We start from the raw sequence: 18,315 nt of genomic DNA on the forward strand, positions 1-18,315 counted from the left end.
CCTGCCTCTCTTTCTCCCATCTTTCTTTCTCTGCCAGTTCCATCTCAAAGCCAGGCTTTAATTTTGATCAGCGATGAAATGATTGCTCTCCTCTTTCGATTTTTCTTTTCTCCCCCTCTCTCCCCACGGCAGTTGTCATAGAAACAGAGACGTGTGTGTGTGTGAGAGAGAGAGTGTGTGTGCGCACGTTTGTGTTCCAGTCGATCCCCTCAGCAGAGTGATTTATCACTCAGCCTAAGCCAGGAGTGTGTGTGTTGATGATTGTGTGTGTGTGTGTGTGCGTGCGTGCGTGAGTGCGTGTGTGTGGTGGCCAAATGTATGCTTGTCTGTCTACCAACTTTCCCTCTTACTCACCTATATCTTCTTCTGTATTTACACACATAACAGTATCTGAGGGAGTGTGTTTTCCCAGTTTTATGTTTTTATCTGTGAGTGCCTAACAGTGTGTGTAATAGGTCCCCTGTCCCCTCATCAACCCCCATCATACACAATCACACACTCTCAACCTAGCTGGCTGGATGACTTGAGATTGAGTATGTTTGGTGGCTTAGGCCGGCCACAACTTTAATCCTCAGCACTCATACAAACACAAACACACACACACATACGAAAAGTCCCAGGTCTCTCCCCTATTACCCTGGGCCGAGGGAGTGTATGCATGAGCACGAGCATGCATGCACGCACATGGAGGGGATTGCTCAGAGACACCAGAGAGGGAAAGAGCGAGACTAACCCAATTTCCTGCTCCATTTCCTTTTCACGCGGCGGGTGCGTCCCATTCCACGCCGGGCCGGGTTGAACACCAGCCACCCTACAGCCTGGGGTCACGCCTTTTACCTCAGAGTCACACACAGGAGTGGGAGGGATCACTGTAAATAAATCATGTGCTCCGACTCAAAATTACACATGAAATTGCTTTTTTGTGTGAAATTCAAAAGTCGTCTCAGATTAAAAGTGCTGGTTGATGGTTGAAGGGTGTTTCAAATATACATGTAGATGTATCATATATATTCTTCATATATCCCTTAAATTGGTGTTCCATAAATGAAATAAATAAATATTACGTAAAGCGTACTTTAATGCAACTATGGAGGTTGTCCACATAAATGGGAGGTAAATGTTGGAAAAAACAGATAAAATTCTGGAAACAGTTTTCATTAAATATCTCTATCTAACCAGTGTTTGTTGTTGGCCAGTACAGCAAAACGAAACCTCACTAATCAAATATTTCATCATGTTTAAATGTTAAAAATCTGTTAATCCAAATTTGCTCTTTGCTAATCAGTTCTTCTTATCAATGTGCAACATAGCCCGCAGTGGCCTAATACAACAAGAAATGTTAATGTTATTGTTGGAGTATGATTACATTTTAGCCAATCTGAATTAGTATAGAATCCACTTACCACATTAGTATTTCTTTTTGCTTATTTGAGTTCAACTTCCCACATTTGTCACTGGAGATACTGGAGATCCTTGCTGATAAATTACTGAACTAAATTGATGCAGATACATTATTTCAGTCAAGTGCAGTTATCACTCTTTTGTTCTAGTTGATCTACAAAAATGACAATGAATTATATTCTTGTTTATCAGAGATTTCTGTAGCACCATCCAGAGGGAGAAGGTTTTGTCCAGAGTGTGATGGGTCTGCGGTGATGTTTTCTGTTTCTGGACTCTGGACGAATATAAGTCCTGAATGGCCGACAGGTAGGCACCAATGATTTCACAGTCAATGACAGTCAAAAAAAACGCTGTGACATCTGTGTGCCAACCATTGTTTCCATAGAAGCAGATTCCACCTCCCTCTGTTTCCCCTGATAATCCCCATATGCGATGCACTCTGACAAGTTGGAAGCCTGGTGGATGTAGTGTAGTATTCGCTGAAGCATAGGACAGTGGATATGGAGCAGTCGGTGTTTGCTGTTGAGAAGCAGCGGTTTCATCCATCTTGTTGAGCAGAGAGCGGACATTCTCCAGATGTATTGACAGGGGGGCAGTTGGAAATCTCTGCTGTTGCAGTTTAACAAGCCTCTGGCTCGTATCCTCTGTCGGTGTCTTCTGCAAATCCCGCAGAGAACTGCTGCTCCTCCAGGTAAAAGCTCTGCAAAACTTTCTGAACAAACAAACCGAAACACAGTAAATACTAGAAAGCACAACACCAAGGCTGCCACCTTGGATTCTGGATTTATCGATATTCAAATTCATATTGTCTGACCGATCACACAACACCCAAGGTCACATGATATCACCCAAATCTTAATATAGCTGATGAACTTGTATTTGGAAACCTTAGTGTAGTTCTAGAACCACTCAGCAGTACATTTATACACCTTCATAGAAAATAGTGAAACTTTGAAACAATGCTGCTTGTTGAAAATGTTATTAAATAGAAATAATAGAAAATTAGTTTACAGGATGCCACTGGGACAAAGCTCATGCTGGGAAATACTCTGATAAATTTTGATCAAAAGCCTCATGACCAGAGTGGGAGGGATTTTTGACAGGGATCAAAGCTTGTGCATATGCATGCTAATAAATGCAAACCAGATATCAATTTATGTACGCTCATTTTTCCAGAATAAGTCATTTAGAATGTGCATGTATGCTCAATCAGTGCTGCCTGAAAGAAGTGTGTTTCAGTAGAAGCTCTATTTGTTATTTGACATTTCCTGTCAAGCTCCATATGCTGACACCAACACCACGGTCCAGTGGCGGTGACAGCACGTACAAGTATAGACACACATACTCACTCAAACACACACAGTCACACACAGTCCCTGAGTTGTCTTGACCTAATTGAAGCCCAGCAGTCTGCCCCAGGTCATTCTCTTATACCCCCCTTATTTTAATGAGATTTTTAATTAGCATGTTAATTGCCTAATGTGATCAGCAGGGTGACGAGCTAGCTGGCTAGCTGTGGTTGGTATCCAACTGGGCCATAACACCGAGGCTTTCCACTCTGCTGAACAAAGCCATGCCAAGCTGAGCTTTGCTAGGCTAGCCTGAAGAGGAAATGGTGTTGAAGAAAACAAGTATTAGTCTCATGTTGCATTTATAGTAGAGGCAGGGCTCAAATTAATTACCATATTATTCATATGGGTTTCCATTCCCTGGCCACCAGTTCATTAACTGCTTCCTCTTCTTTTTTGTTTAATAGCCTTTAATAAAAAAGGATGACAGTGACCACAAAGACAGGGACCAAAACACAATCAAAGTAAATGAATAAATGGGGGAAGGTAGAGAATATATCAAAAGAGATTCAATCTTTGAGATTCAATCTCGCACACATGCACATCTTAAAACGAAAATGTCCTATGCATAAATAGATATTTCATATTATATGGCATGTCGTGTATGCTGTTTTATAGTTCTCAACTATAAACTATACTATACCTGTATAACTGTATAAGTTATAATTTGTTAGAGTTATTGAGAATATATGACTGAACTTCCTGAGCTGGTGCCTTTTTGATGATTTTGTCACTGTTAGACACTCATTAGGAGACAAGTGGATCCCACAATATTGACGGTTTCCACAGCAGACAGACTGCTGTCGACTATGGTGCTGGGGGAGGGGGCATCTCCACAGTTTTGAGCGCGTTTAGCTGCATGTTGTCATGGCCAGTATACAGACTCTTCACCAGCATTGAGGAAAAGATGACCTTTGTCCCATCTGTAGGTTTCAGGAGTTCAGGAGTCAGTTCTCCTGAGGTCTACTTGTTAATGTGGAGGGAGAAGAGCAGAGCTGATTGTCTATGTGCTGGATGTGATTCCCCCCAGCCTCATTTGCTACCTCCTGCCAGTCAGGAAGTTTGTGATCCACTGACAGGTAGAGGCTGGATGAGCAACATTGGTGAGTTTGGTGCAGGAGACTTGATTGTGTTGAGCACCAAGTTGAAGTTCACAAACAGGATTCTTGCATGTCGCTCAGGGGTGAAGGTGTAAAACAAAGTGCAGTCCTGTGCTGACTGCTTCATCCATTGACCTGTTGGCCTGGTAGGAAAATAATATAGTGTCCAGAAGGCCTATGGGTCAATACCAGTCTGTCAAGGAATTTTATGGCCACAAGGCAATGTGCCTGTAATCATTTAATTCTGTGGTAAAGGGTTTGTTGAGGACCAAGATGATTGTGGAGCATTTGAAGCAGGAGGGAAATTCACACAGCTCTGATGATCTGTTGAAGATCTGTGTGAAGATGGGGGCCAATGGGTCAGCACAGACTTTCAGACAGGATTTTGGTATGCTGTCTGGACCTGGTGCCTTTCTGATCTTCTGTCTCTGAAAGACGTGACAAACATCCTCTTCACTGCCATAAGCAATACTGCACTAGAGTTTTGAGAATGAATACCACAGGGGGTGATATCTGAGTGTGATTAATTCAAGCATCACAAGTTACCCAAAATGCATCCTATGCAACTCTGGCACCACAATAATGGTGGCAGCGCTAGAGCACACAACAGCAGAAATACAGATGTGTTTAAACAGTCGAAAACAGCTGCTTATTCAGCCATGGGATATTAAACTTTTGTTGTAACTTGTTTTGGTCTCATAACTTTGGATAAAATTTGTTTTGCTTTTGTTTGTTAGGGACATAAGAAATATTTGTGTCTAACTTTATAGACAACTTTACCAGTAAATGGGTCATTTTGTTCTGTTTGGTGCTGTAGTGGTGGTACATAGTGCATTGTGGGTTTAACAGCAGCCTGCTGCATCTGAAAATGAGGTTATGAGACCAGAAAAACAAAATATAGAGCTGAAAGATGTTAAAAGGCTCTACGGAACCTGCACAGTTGAGTGAAATTTCTCTTTGGGTTTGCCACTATGAGCATCACCTTTCACATTATATGACCATTCAATTTATTATCATAGTGAGGAATATTATATAAGTGCAGTTTTATGTCACTACAGCAGTGGGAGCAAAGTAACAAAAGAACCCTTCATTTTTGAGTCACAGTTCGCAGTAAGAGAGGAGTTAATTTGTTGAAAATGACCATTACCATTGCAAAACATGAAACCATTGCAATACATAAAGGAAAGTCATGGTTGGAAGGTCAAAGAAGCAAAGAAGAAAGCAAAAGCATTTTTAAAGTATATATTTAAGGAGAAAAGATAAGGTGAGCTGAAGAAAATGTAAATGGGATGAAAGGAGGTAGAGGTGTCTGGAAAGATGGAAAGAGACGCATTGCACAGAGCGTCTCTTTTCTTCTGTCATGTCATTGTGTTAACTTCACTCTAGGAGGAACTCAAGGCTGCGCGGTTATGAGACTTGCCTTTATAATTTACTACCACTGCTGTTGGCTTCTTTATTGAGCTTGGCCTTCGCTGGCAGACCCAGACACAGAGGAGGCTTTGATTTAGCCTGGGAATGTTCTAGCTTGTGTGGACCCTGTGAATCAGTCTCTCTTTATCATATCTCCTTTTGTTGTTCTGTCATCTCTCTCTCTCTCTCTCTCTCTCTCTCTCTCTCTCTCTCTCTCTCTCTCTCTCTCCCACATACCGTACCACGCTTTTATCATTTCCTTCCCCAACTGCATCCTCGCATTCTGATCCCTCCATCCTAATTCTTTTTTTTATCTGCCTCTCCTCTCATCTGTCTTTCCTTCCTCCTATCTTCTCTCCTCTTTGCAATCCTCTCTGTCTTCTCTTCTCTCTCTCTCTTTCTCTCCTCCAGTCAGATCTACTGTATAGAGAATGCCCATGGCCAGCTGGTGCGTGACCTGGACTTCAACCCCAACCGCCAGTACTACCTGGCCAGCTGCGGAGATGACTGCAAGGTCAAGTTCTGGGACGTCCGCAACGTCCAGGAGCCCGTCAAGACCCTGGAGGAGCACTCGCATTGGTGGGTGGATGGATGGGGGATGGGGGTGTTGGTCCAAAGGATCAGGCAGGGTTGGCTAGTGAAGTGGTTTCTTGAACTAGAGGACCTGAGTTCAAGTTCCCATGTTAGCAAGCATCCTTCCCGCTCAAGTGTCCCCGAGCCTTCTGTCATCCTCCCATGTTTCATTGGCGAGCATGCAATTTTAGCACATGGATAATGTATGACATTGTTAAACTTAATGTTAAGCAAGAGACAGTGAGTCTTTGGGACAGAGAACCTCTTGACAGTTGATATGTACTAATATTCAATATAATGTAATTTGAAGACAGTTTGATGACACAGCATGTTTATTTCATTTTTAATGTTATATGTTTGTTGAGTGACTGATTGATTTTGAACTCCTAAAATATAGGTAAAATGGTAATTTATCATTTAGTTAGATTTTGACACGAGTGTGAAGGTGAGCAAGTATTTCCTGTGTTGTATTAAGTGAAAGAAGGCTTTTACACAGCATAGAGTGAGTAATTCAGGCACATTCAGGAAAACTCACTAACAAAATGATAAACACAATGATAACTCCTTCGCTCCATTGTTGATTGGTTTCTGGTTTTATTAATGGCTTTATCTCCTAACTAATGAAATGCCCTAACTACTGCTGGTGCAATAAAAGGCAGTAATACACTAATTACTAATTAAATAGGCAGCTACTCATTTTGTCAGTAAGGATTGAATTGCTGTGGGTAGAATGCAGCCCAGTCCTGCTGTAGGTTGTCTTCGATGAAGCTTCAGGCGTTGCTAAGAGCTCAACATAGTTTACTGCAGAAGTGTGCTTGTGCTTACGTGTGCGTGCATGTGTGTGTGTGTGTGTGCGTGTGTGTGAGCTCTATAGATGATCAGTGTGTCTGCGAGCCAAACTGGGCTACTGCTTCAGCACACCAATCCTCACCTGATAAAGGCAGACTCTCTCACACACACACACACACACACACACACACACACACACACACACACACACACACACACACACATGATAGTGCGGGCGTTATCTCCAAAAGAAAGATAGACTTGGCAAACATATCCATAACTGTAGATAGCTGCAGATGGGATCTCTTCAGATATGAGATAAGGGTATGCGCATGTGTGTATGTGTGTGTGCATGCACCAGCATCTAATCTGTTTTTGCAAGGGCTCTCTTTTTATCTGTATGTGTGGCTCCAAAACATCTGTGAGTTCTACAATGCATATGCATATGACTGCATGTTTGTCATGTGTGTGCACTCATTTTTAGGGCGACACCTCTATGCGTGGGTGCCTCCCTGAGTGTGTGTTTGTTGTGCGCGCTCATTTTTCAGAGCGCAGCAAGAATATGGCCTAGGGGCTGCTGGGGGTATTAGGGACTATTTTTTAGAAAGGAAGCGGATTAGGGGAGCACGGGGAACAGCGTGGCCGAGGCTGATTTCCTGTCAACAGCCTTGGTTATCCCTCAATCCCTCCCTGTGAGGGAATTGGGACCGCACTCTGAGCTGTGCCCCAGGCTCACAGAGAGAGAGAGAGAGAGACATAGACAAACACAAAAAGAGAGAGAGAGAGAGAAAGAGGATATAAAAAAACAGCAAGGGAGGGAAACCGTGTTGACAGTCACAGAAATAGAAAGAAGGGGACACAAATGGAGAGAGGAAAGGAGGAGTGATAAAGAATTAGATTGACAAAGCAGTGAAACTGAGCAACCAATACTGTTAATCCAGCATCTTAGAGTGTATCATAGTGATAATTAACTTGGGTGAGCTAAGCCCAAACATTAACTGCAACGTACCAAATTCCTGTTATTGGCACCCAAATACACAGAAAGGAATATTTAGCTGTGAGTGAGAAAGCTGCGTTTATGTGAAAGAGATACAGAGACAGACAGGTTCTCCACGCGACTGTGTGTGTGTGTGTGTGTACACACACTATCACAATATGAGTGCATTGCTGGATTACATACTTTGTCACTAGTGGCTTCGTCACTGGCGTGGAGCTTTGTTTGGAACAATAGAAGATACAAACATGCCTCCAGCTCTTTAATGCACTGTACACGGATGTAAAATTACACTTCACTTTCCCACATTGCTGCATTGTTAAATGCTGAATGCATGTCTGGTAACATTTTTGTTTGTTTGTTTGGATCAGGGTGTGGAGCGTCCGGTACAACCACAGCCATGACCAACTGGTGTTGACTGCCAGCAGTGACAGCCGCCTCATCCTCTCCAATATGGTGTCCATCTCCTCAGAGCCGTTCGGACACTTGGTGGATGATGAAGAGCTCAGCGAGGGGGAGGACAACCACCAGGAGGACAAGTAAGAGAAACTTGAGATAGTTAGTGATGGAAATGCGTCTAGTAATCCAAGTCAGGGCTAATCTTTTAGGTCTGGTTTAAGATAGTAAGACAGTGACTTTAAACAAAACCAATGCTTTATTACAGCTTGGGTGTTGTGTATAAACCAAAGATTTAATAAGCCACAGTTTTCCTGTTAGTCAAGTGCGGTCTTCACTATCAGAAGCTCATTGTCTCTGGAGCAGGGGTGTCAAACTCAATTTCATCCTGGGCCACATTAGCATATTGGTTGCTCTTAATATATAAATGTATCTTCTTCTTATCATATTACATGATTGTCATTATTATTGCTTTCTGTAATAATTAATAACTTGCCAGAAAAGGAAAGTTAAGCAAAAACAAGTTCAAACAGACATTCAAGTGTACAACTATTTGCATACACTTCAATGATCTCTTCTGCCACTGCAACAGGTTTTATAGCAACTTTGATCACGTCACTTTGAGGAGCAAGCTGCCTTTTAATTCTTGTACTTTCTCTTGTTTTTCTTTGTGACTAAGGTTAGCAAACTTAGCCCTTTGTTTGGTGGCAGAATTGTATTCCTTTGGCACTGCCACTGCTTCATTGATAAGAGGATATGCTTGCTCATCTCCATTAAGCACAAACATGTATTTGGTTTCTCATCTCTAAATTAATTTCCTTCCTTCTGTATCAACTTTTATTATATTATATTGAGTTGCTTTCTAATACAACTGGATGGCTTCAATGTGCTGATATCACATCAATCAGCATTCTGGGGCATGTAGTTTATGTACACTGTACTTCCATAACACACCGTAGAACTGTATTGCACAAATTATATTCTTTGCAAGCTCTCATGGCCCTCATAAAATGAGTAACCCGGCCGGATTCGGCCCGCTGGCCTTGAGTTTGCTAAGCACATTCTAGATAGATAGATAGATAGATACTTTATTGATCCCGAGGGAAATTCAAGGTGTTCTATGCCTTTTTGTCATTTAGATTGTGAGATAGCTTTAGGACTGGTGGTGGTGATACTTTAATTATTTGTCAGTTGATTCTTTTTTTTGAACTTACCAGTATTTTTGGGCCTACAATAACATTTACCAAAGTATTGCTACTTTTTTGATACCTCGTTTATAAAACAATGCAATATCTGCATTCCATATTATCGAAAGCACTGAAGCGGAATAGTCGTCCATATTCAGAAATACTTATATAATATAAGAGAGGAAAGCCATTTGAAACTTGCTCAGCTCTCATTGCCTTGCCTGTTAAGCATTAACAGGAATGTGATTTCATTCTTTTGGATCCATGCTTTTTGCTTTTTTTTGTTGGAGATTACCTTTTATTGCTCTGAACATTTGCGTATGAGTATATTGCGTATGAACATATGAGTGACCTGAATCATCTTCAAAGTACTTGGACAGTGATGCTCCTTCTTACTTACAATGCAGATGATGAATCATAGCACTCTGTGAAGACACAGACAGTCAGCCTTCATCACATCAGATCTGATGAAGGTTTTTCCTTTGGTACATTTGAATTGCCACAAGGAGCCTCATGAAACATGTTCTGAGCTGTGTTTTGAAATAATATTGGTCCTCTGAAGATTAAAGCAGATTCCCTGAACCTTCACGTTAACTTATTTTGGCACACAGAAATCCAAATGATAAAAATGGAAAGGTAAAACATTAAAAATACGTGTAGGGTGTTCTGTCAAAACATCTCAGGGGTTTTTGTCTGTGGCATTTAGGCTCAATTTTAGAATTGCGGGGATATCCTCTGTAATGGTAAGCATTTAGTGCTTTTCAATTCTACTACTGTCCTCCATCCATTATGGTCCTCATCCATAACTACCAGCTCTTACTCTCAATGACTGACTCTCATCTCCAATTATCAACTCTTCTTCCTAATCACCAGCACTCAGCTTTAGTTTGAACCCTTCCACTATACTTATTGACCCCTCTTGTACATACAGTGCGTGTCCACTCCACAGTTCCTGGACACTACATACAGAACTCCTCCAGAGCTGGGACTGTATCTGAATTTTTATGGTGACTTTCAAAATTTAAGTGTTCAATGAAATTTATCAGATGGAGATTATTTTTGAGAACGCCAGGCAGTTATCAGCTATCTTAAAGGATAAATCAATTTTAGGATTTTTGTACTTAAAACAAGTGTGTTTATAGGCAGTTTGATTTGTTTGTGAATTTAACAAATAAAAGCTTTTTACAGATTCAGTCTTAGACCTCCCGAACTGCTCACAGACTCATTTGAGCCGCCCCAGTAAATTTCAAACGTGATATTTATGATTGAAATGATTGAAAATCTGGATGATTACATCAGTCATTTCAAAGCAGATCCATAATAGCCAATCAGAAAGACATCCCTGAGCAGCTGATGGTACTGCCATGGAACAGTAAGCATTTTAGGTCTTGAAGCTAATGTTAGCTAGCGCACAACAGACAGAAACTGAGGCTGAGGCTGCCCCTGCCCATACACTCAGCACTCAGTTGTCAATCTTGATATTTCACCCCCTTTTTATAGCATCAATAACTAATTAATCTTCAACTTATCCGACAAATAAACACTTGGACATACATCAGCGTGATAAGAATTATGTAAAACGAAACGAACCATCTTTGGGAAACATTTATTTAATGTGTATTTTAAGTTTTTACTTTGGCCCATGTCCCATTTGCCAACATTGAAGGGGATGGGTTTGTGACCTATACTGCAGCCAGCCACCAGGGGGGGGGGTGATCACAATCTTTGAGCTCCCCTCTTGGGGAGCAGTTATGTTATGTCATCTATCCGCCACTGACTACACCTCAAGGCTAATTACAATATGGTTTACGGTAAATTAGGGAACAATGTAGGGAGAGCTCAAATCATAGTTTATAGTTTTCTGGAGGTTGGATTTTGTAGTGCTGCTGAATTAGATTGTGTTACACTGATTCACTCACTGATGGAAATTGGACAAAACATTAATAACACTCACATACATTTCAGTTTCACCCAACACGGAACCTCTTTATCTTTTAGGCTAACTGAGGAAAAGTCTGTCATTTTGTAGCATCAGTTCAGCTCTCTTACATGTACCCTCTTGTTCTTGTCTTTCCAATGAATCTATTCAAGTAGAGCCCTTTGAGTGTTTTTATTTTAGGTTGCAGTCCAGAGGGAGCAGCTATTGTCTGTGTGAAACCGTAAATGTGTAAAATAAATCCAAATATGTATATCAGTGTTTTCCCTCATGTGTATGTACAGCAGTGCGTTTGGGATAAAATTGAGATCTCAGTAATGCCAGCTCATAATTCTGAAATGTTATTGATTGCCACATTGTTGGAGCACTGAGAGAACTGTCTCAGCAGTGGTGAGGGTGCTGTTTGTGTACTTAAGAAAAGGCAAAATAGTGAAACAAAATTATTGTTCTCCAGTCTGCAGCAGGTACTGGTGTGTCTTGGCTGTCCACCACACAGAGGAAATAAACCAATAAACAAACTGAGGCTGTGTGTGAGAGACAGTTAGAGAGAGAGAGCATGTTCTTAGTAACAACCTCTTGCTCCACAATAAATAAGGATATTCTATATTTAAACACTATTAAAGGTAAAATATAGAGGTTTTGACCACTGGAAGTGCTATGGAGCAGTGTTTTACAGGACAGTCCCTGTTTGGTTGGATCATCCATGTGCACGATGCACTTCGACTTGAACACAGGTGGCACAGTACTCATTCCCCCCACGTTTTCATGCTGTTCCGCTGATTGACAGTTAATTGTGGTATTGTACAAAGGAATGCTGCAGAGTGCTTTCAAAGGCAGTGAAGAAAACTGCAAGTTAGTAAAGATGAAAGTAAACAATGATTGTTTCAGATTCAGAAAGATAGACATACATTCAACCCATTTGTTAGACCTCAAGGATGCATACAGTGCACTGATGCTAAAGAACAATGAATGTAAACGTGTTTGTTTACCAGAAAATTCTCTTTAGTATTTTGAAAATTTGAATTTTAGGAGAAAAAATGTCAAATAAATAAATAATTCAAACATCTGTAAATCGATTAAGGTCTTCTCCCAGTACAGATTCACTTGAATCATTTTTGACACATTTTCAAATCGTTCCAAAACAAAACAAAATGTACGAGTCTACAAAAGTAAGCTTTCAGATAAAAACTTTCAGTGCAAAAGTATACAAAAATAAGGTTACAGATACAAAACGTTCTTGATACCCACCTTTTTGATCAAAAACGACAGTGATTGCCCAGGTGTGCTCAGGTACAAAAGTGGGCAGGATTTGAACTTCTTTGAAATCTTTTAACATTTTCACTGTTAGTGTTTCTGTTACTTTTCATAGGAAAAACACCAGAAACATGGAATGTGCTCCTCCCCCAGCGCTCATTTCTGTCTGACTGTCGTATGTATATGTGTGTGTGTGCGCGCGATAGGAGTAAGGAGCCCCTAAAGGACAGCGTGGTGTCCACGTATGAGGAACATGAAGACAGTGTGTACGCAGCAGAGTGGTCGTCAGCTGACCCCTGGCTCTTCGCCTCGCTCAGCTACGATGGACGCCTCGTCATCAACAGGGTCCCTCGTGCCCTCAAATACCGAATCCTGCTGTGAGAGGGAGGGGATCTGCGTGTGTGTGTGTGTGTACAGTAAAAGTGTGAGAGATGAAAGAGCACCACACAAAAGCTACACAAAAGCTGCTCATAGACATTCCATAATAACTGTAATACTGCAATACACTGCAAACTGGATGTGAAGACAGCAATGTTAAGACTGTGTGTGTGATGTAAATATACTGTAGTTCATATGTTTCACCGACGACTGTAAACAGTGCTGTGCTGGCTATTCCAATTAAAATAAAATTTAAAAAAGGACTCCTGGATAAACATTTGACATGGTTGTGCTTCTTCAATGTCGTCAGTTACTTCATAAGATTTTTTTTTTCTGGTCTAAATCCTGTTTGTTCTCTTATGTTATTTTATAGGAGTTATCTGTGTGAAAATACTGGTGTCTAAAGGTGCTAAATTCCTCATACCAACAGGCCGTCTTTTATCTGAATAAAGTGACAAAGACAAAACAGTTTGATGAAAGTTGATTTCAAATCTTAACATGACCTTGCAGTTTTCCAGATACTTAAGGATTTTTATTATTTTAAGCCCAGGCCCTTCTTTACAAGTTTTTTCTTGATTGCTTATTTGCTTATCCAGCTGAAACAGAGCAACATTAGTGTTACATTGGTGTGAAAAAGTTTGGGCACCCCTGATCATTTTCAGGGTTTTCCTTTATAAATCATTGGTTGTTCGGATCAGCAATTTCAGTTAAATATATCATATAGCAGACAAACACAGTGATATTTCAGAAGTGAAATGAAGTTTATAGGATTAACAGAAAGTGTGCAACAATTACTTAAACAACATTAGGCAGGTGCATAAATTTGAGCACCCCAACAGAAAAATGACATCAATATTTCGTAGATCCTCCTTTTGCAGAAATAACAGCCTCTAAACGCTTCCTATAGCTTCCAATGAGGGTCTGGAGTCTGGTTGAAGGTATTTTTGACCATTCTTCTTTACAAAAAATCTCCAGTTCAGTCAGGTTTGATGGTTTCCGAGCATGGACAGCCCGCTTTAAATCACACCACAGATTTTCAATAATGTTCAGGTCTGGGGACTGAGATGGCCATTCCAGAACGTTGTAGTTGTTCCTCTGCATGAATGCCTTTGTAGAGTTTGAGCAGTGTTTGGGGTCGTTGTCTTGTTGAAGTATCCAGCCCCGGCGCAACTTCAACTTTGTCACTGATTCTTGAACATTGTTGGCAAGAATCTGCTGATACTGACTGGAATCCATGCGACCATCAACTTTTACAAGATTGCCAGTACCTGCACTGGCCACACAGCCCCACAGCATGATGGAACCACCACCAAATTTTACTGTGGGTAGCAAGTGTTTGTCTTGGAATGCTGTGTTCTTCTTCCGCCATGCATACCGCCCCTTGTTATGTCTAAATAACTCAATTTTACATTCATCAGTCCACAGCACCTTATTCCAAAAGGAAGCTGGCTTGTCCAAATGTGCTTTAGCATACCTCAAGCGACTCTGTTTGTGGCATGTGCGTAGAAAAGGCTTCCGCCGCATTACTCTCCCATACAGCATCTCCTTGTGCAAAGTGCGCTGAATAGTTGAACGATGCACAGTGACACCATCTGCAGCAAGATCATGTTGTAGGTCTTTGGAGCTGGTCTGTGGGTTGAGTTTGACCGTTCTCACCATTCCTCGCCTCTGCTTATCAGAGATTTTTCTTGGCCTGCCACTCTGGGCCTTAACTAGGACTGTGCCTGTGGTCTTCCATTTCCTCACTATGTTCCTCACAGTGGAAACTGACAGCTTAAATCTCTGAGCCAGCTTTTTGTATCCTTCCCCTAAACCATGATGTTGGACAATCTTTGTTTTCAGGTCATTTGAGAGTTGTTTTGAGGCTCCCGTGTTGCCACTCCTCAGAGAAGATGCAAAAGGGAGAACAACTTGCTACTGGCCACCTGAAATACCCTTTCTCATGATCGGATTCACCTGTGTATGTAGGTCAAGGGTCAATGAGCTTACCAAACAAACTTTGTGTTCCAATAATTAGTGCTAAAGGTACTCAAATCAATAAAACAACAAGGGTGCCCAAATTTATGCACCTGCCTAATGTTGTTTAAGTAATTGTTGCACACTTTCTGTTAATCCTATAAACTTCATTTCACTTCTGAAATATCACTGTGTTTGTCTGCTATATGATATATTTAACTGAAATTGCTGATCCGAACAACCAATGATTTATAAAGGAAAATCCTGAAAATGATCAGGGGTGCCCAAACTTTTTCATACCACTGTAGCTTAAGTAGTGTTTGTAGCCACAAAATAAATCCAAGTCCAACATTCGCTCTTCTTTTAGCTCTGTTTTGCTGTGAATGAGTGAATGAATGCTGCGATTAGTGAGACTGAACCAAAACTGGCACACTGGCGATCATTTTCAGTGGGATTTCATATTCTGTTAATCAAGTTATGTGTATGTGTCAGCAACTTACCTGCTGGGGCCAAAGGTACAGCACTTCTTTGTTTTGTTTGTTTGTACCCTTTGTGATTCAGTTTGTCGTGTTGCCTTTCTTTAGACTGGTGAAATACAATATGCTGTCCGTTAGGTCCCTCATTTTCTCCCCTCGTCCCCGTGCCCACATCTCCTTTCCCCTCTCGCTCCATACAGTGTGTGCTGAGGCTAGTCGATAGTGACAGTCCGAGCCTCTGTTATGGCAGACACCATTGACAGGCCTTTTAATTGCAGCTTGACTCTGTGCATCACACATTCACACACTCTCTCACACATACACACACTAGTGCCATGGGAGGGGCACGGGCACTTCATTAGCTATGCCACTCGGGGCATGCAGTGCTGCGGCTGAATACAGAGTTTATTCTGCTATCTAATCACAGAAGCTGCTCACAGACGTGCACAAAGAGACACATACGCACGCACACATACGCATAAAACCCTTGTTACCCTGCAGTCAATTATTGAGAGGAGGCATCAGGATGAAGATACAGAAGGATGCTGAGCGCTGAAAAGGTAATCACTGAATCTCGCCCATCTGGAAGCTTGTGATGCTTGTCACAGACACACACAGACATGCAGCACTCATTGTTGCATCTTCTGGGCAACAGTATTTGAAAAGATATCAGGGTGACAGGGAAGTTTCTGTGTACCATGAGCATGTGTCAGTGTATGTATCTATATGTATGTTGTGTAGAGAGATGATACAAGACATAAAGTTTGATTTCTTTATCCTGTACAAATTATCTGGATAACAGTGCGGCTTTGTGACCCATCAGTCAAACCACCTGCTAATAACAGCTTAGTATTTGCATGTGAATCGATGACGGCACCTTTTTAGTATTCATGAAAGGCTCAGCAAGGACAAATTACACTAAGTATGATGCATCGATAGTCAATGTGGAGATTTTCAGATATGTTATTGCTCATATTGTAAACTCCCAGCATACTCTGCTGAATTTTTGTCAGCATGTGGAGGCTACAGCATTTTCCCGGCCGACAGTAACGCGTGTTTGAATCACAAAACAAAATCAAGACCTTTCCGTCATCCAGGAATAATTTTTGAATGAACAATTGTGTAACTGCATCATTTACATGCTGCATGCATACATGTTACATGTTGCATTCACTTATTTTTGACCAGCTGCGGGCAGTGAAATGAGCTCAGAAAACAACATTGCCTGGCTGATATTATTGTGAAAGTGTTAGCAAACTGTTGCAGTTTACACATCTAGCGAACATTAGCATTCATTTTCATTTGTATTGTATTGTTTGGACAATTCACAGCAAGTTCATTATTCACTCCCCTTGTAGCTCTCTTCTGTCTCCGTGAAAAATATCTCTTTATCTCCTAAACTGTCCACTAACCACTCACTGCTGGTTAACCTTGTGTTGTCGTTTGGTGCTGGTCAGGTACGCACAACGAGCTAAAAGAGGTGCGAAGGCTCTGTGGAGCTTATGGAAATTGTAGAGTTGACTGGTAACTCTCTGTAGGGCTTTCACAAACACATGTGACCGGAGAGCTGTACGTGCCAACTGGCCGGGCGTCCTCAGGTCATAGACCTCTTGACCTGGAATAAGAGATGACTGTTGTTGTGGCTTGCTGGCAGCCTCACATGGGTTAGTGCACTCACCTGGGAAGGTACTGAGAGAAACAGTGAAAGAAAAAAAAGACTTAAATATTTATGTGTTTGGGATGTTGTTTTCCCAAGCAAAGAGAGGGACGTAATAACCAGAACATGTGGATGATGTGAAAAAATTATGGAGGCATTCGCATCTCATGTTTGAGGCTAAAATGAAGTTTATGAGGAAAACGCCACAGAGACATATAAAGTGAATCATTTCAGAGATAAGTGGGCAGGCTGTCTATATTTGTTTACTCTTTCCATTGTGTTTCTCTGTAAATGTCACTGATGCTGCTAGCTGTTTCATATTGTTCATTACTTTATTTCTTTACTCCGTCACCACGTAACATATGTCTTTCACAGGAAATGCGGCACAGTTATAAAACACAAGTGTTTGTGTAACATCTTGAGTGGAGGTAATTGTACCTGAGGGTCACCCGGGTGTCGTCCTCAAAGGGTGGAGGCGGAATTGGATTCAGCTGCTGTGGAAATGAAATAAAAAAAAAAATAAAATTAGATTTCATTTAATTATTTATTCATGTTGGAGATGCAATACGGAGCCACCTGAGGTGTTTGTGTGTGTGAGCCGGGCTTTCAGGTGATTATTACCTCTGAGAGTTTGACTCATTTGCATTGAGGAGAATTTATATGACCTCTTGAAATGAAAATTATACACAAACACAGTGCTCTGTGCAGGAAGAGGAAAGACAAAGACAAAGACAAGAAAGAGTGACTGATAGCAGGAGAATGTGCCCATGGCGGAGAAGGAATGGAATGACTAAGAAAGGTATGTGAAGGGTCATGTGTGTGGAGGAGAGAAGCCTGACCAAGTGTGATTGGTCCTCAAGGGGATTGATGGTGAGCTTAATGATTTCCAGAATTACACAGATCTAACATTTATCTTTCTATTTAATAAGTGTGTTTTCAAAACAGTACTTATAATATATGACTTCTGAGGTGGAACATATTCAAGACTGGTTCACGAACACTCTGGTAAGGCAGAAAGTTGCCAGCATGGGCCAGAACATTGGTATTCCACCCACTGTATTTGAAATATGTATTAAAAAAATGAAATTTACTGTGTGTATCAAAGGAGGACTAAAAATAAACAAAATATTTGAAGTGTGCAGGGATTTACTGTACAGAGGAATGGACCTGGCAAAAATCTGTTCAGTGTTAACCTACTTGCAGCTGTGGTGTGCTCTTTGTTGGTGAATTTCTCAAGCCCTCAGCTCCGTAGCGTTAGAAACCCTGATGAAACTCGGTCCCATCACTTTTGGTGTTAGCTCAAAGCGTGCAAAGATAGCTACTTAACACTGACAACCACCCTGTAGTCAGAGAAAAGCTTTTGTGTGTCATAAGCTACTTATTTACTGTCCTATCGCTTCTGCAGAAGATAAACTGCTTTGGGAAGGGGCAAACGGAGACTGTTAAGCCATCGGTGAAA

At 41.2% G+C, this 18,315-nt stretch overlaps 1 protein-coding gene across 1 annotated transcript in view; it reads left to right on the forward strand.

Annotated features, from left to right (window-relative positions):
- Nucleotides 1-13,049, forward strand: part of eipr1 (EARP complex and GARP complex interacting protein 1) — a 50,076-nt gene extending 37,027 nt beyond the window's left edge. The window contains exons 7-9 of the mRNA XM_046413968.1: nt 5,672-5,839; nt 7,988-8,155; nt 12,596-13,049. Coding sequence (XP_046269924.1) covers nt 5,672-5,839; nt 7,988-8,155; nt 12,596-12,770 — 511 coding nt within the window. The 3' untranslated portion in view covers nt 12,771-13,049. The remainder of the gene's footprint in view (nt 1-5,671; nt 5,840-7,987; nt 8,156-12,595) is intronic.
- Nucleotides 13,050-18,315: the final 5,266 nt, after the last annotated feature.

Source organism: Scatophagus argus, chromosome 15, assembly GCF_020382885.2.
Source record: "Scatophagus argus isolate fScaArg1 chromosome 15, fScaArg1.pri, whole genome shotgun sequence".
Lineage (NCBI taxonomy): Eukaryota > Metazoa > Chordata > Actinopteri > Scatophagidae > Scatophagus > Scatophagus argus.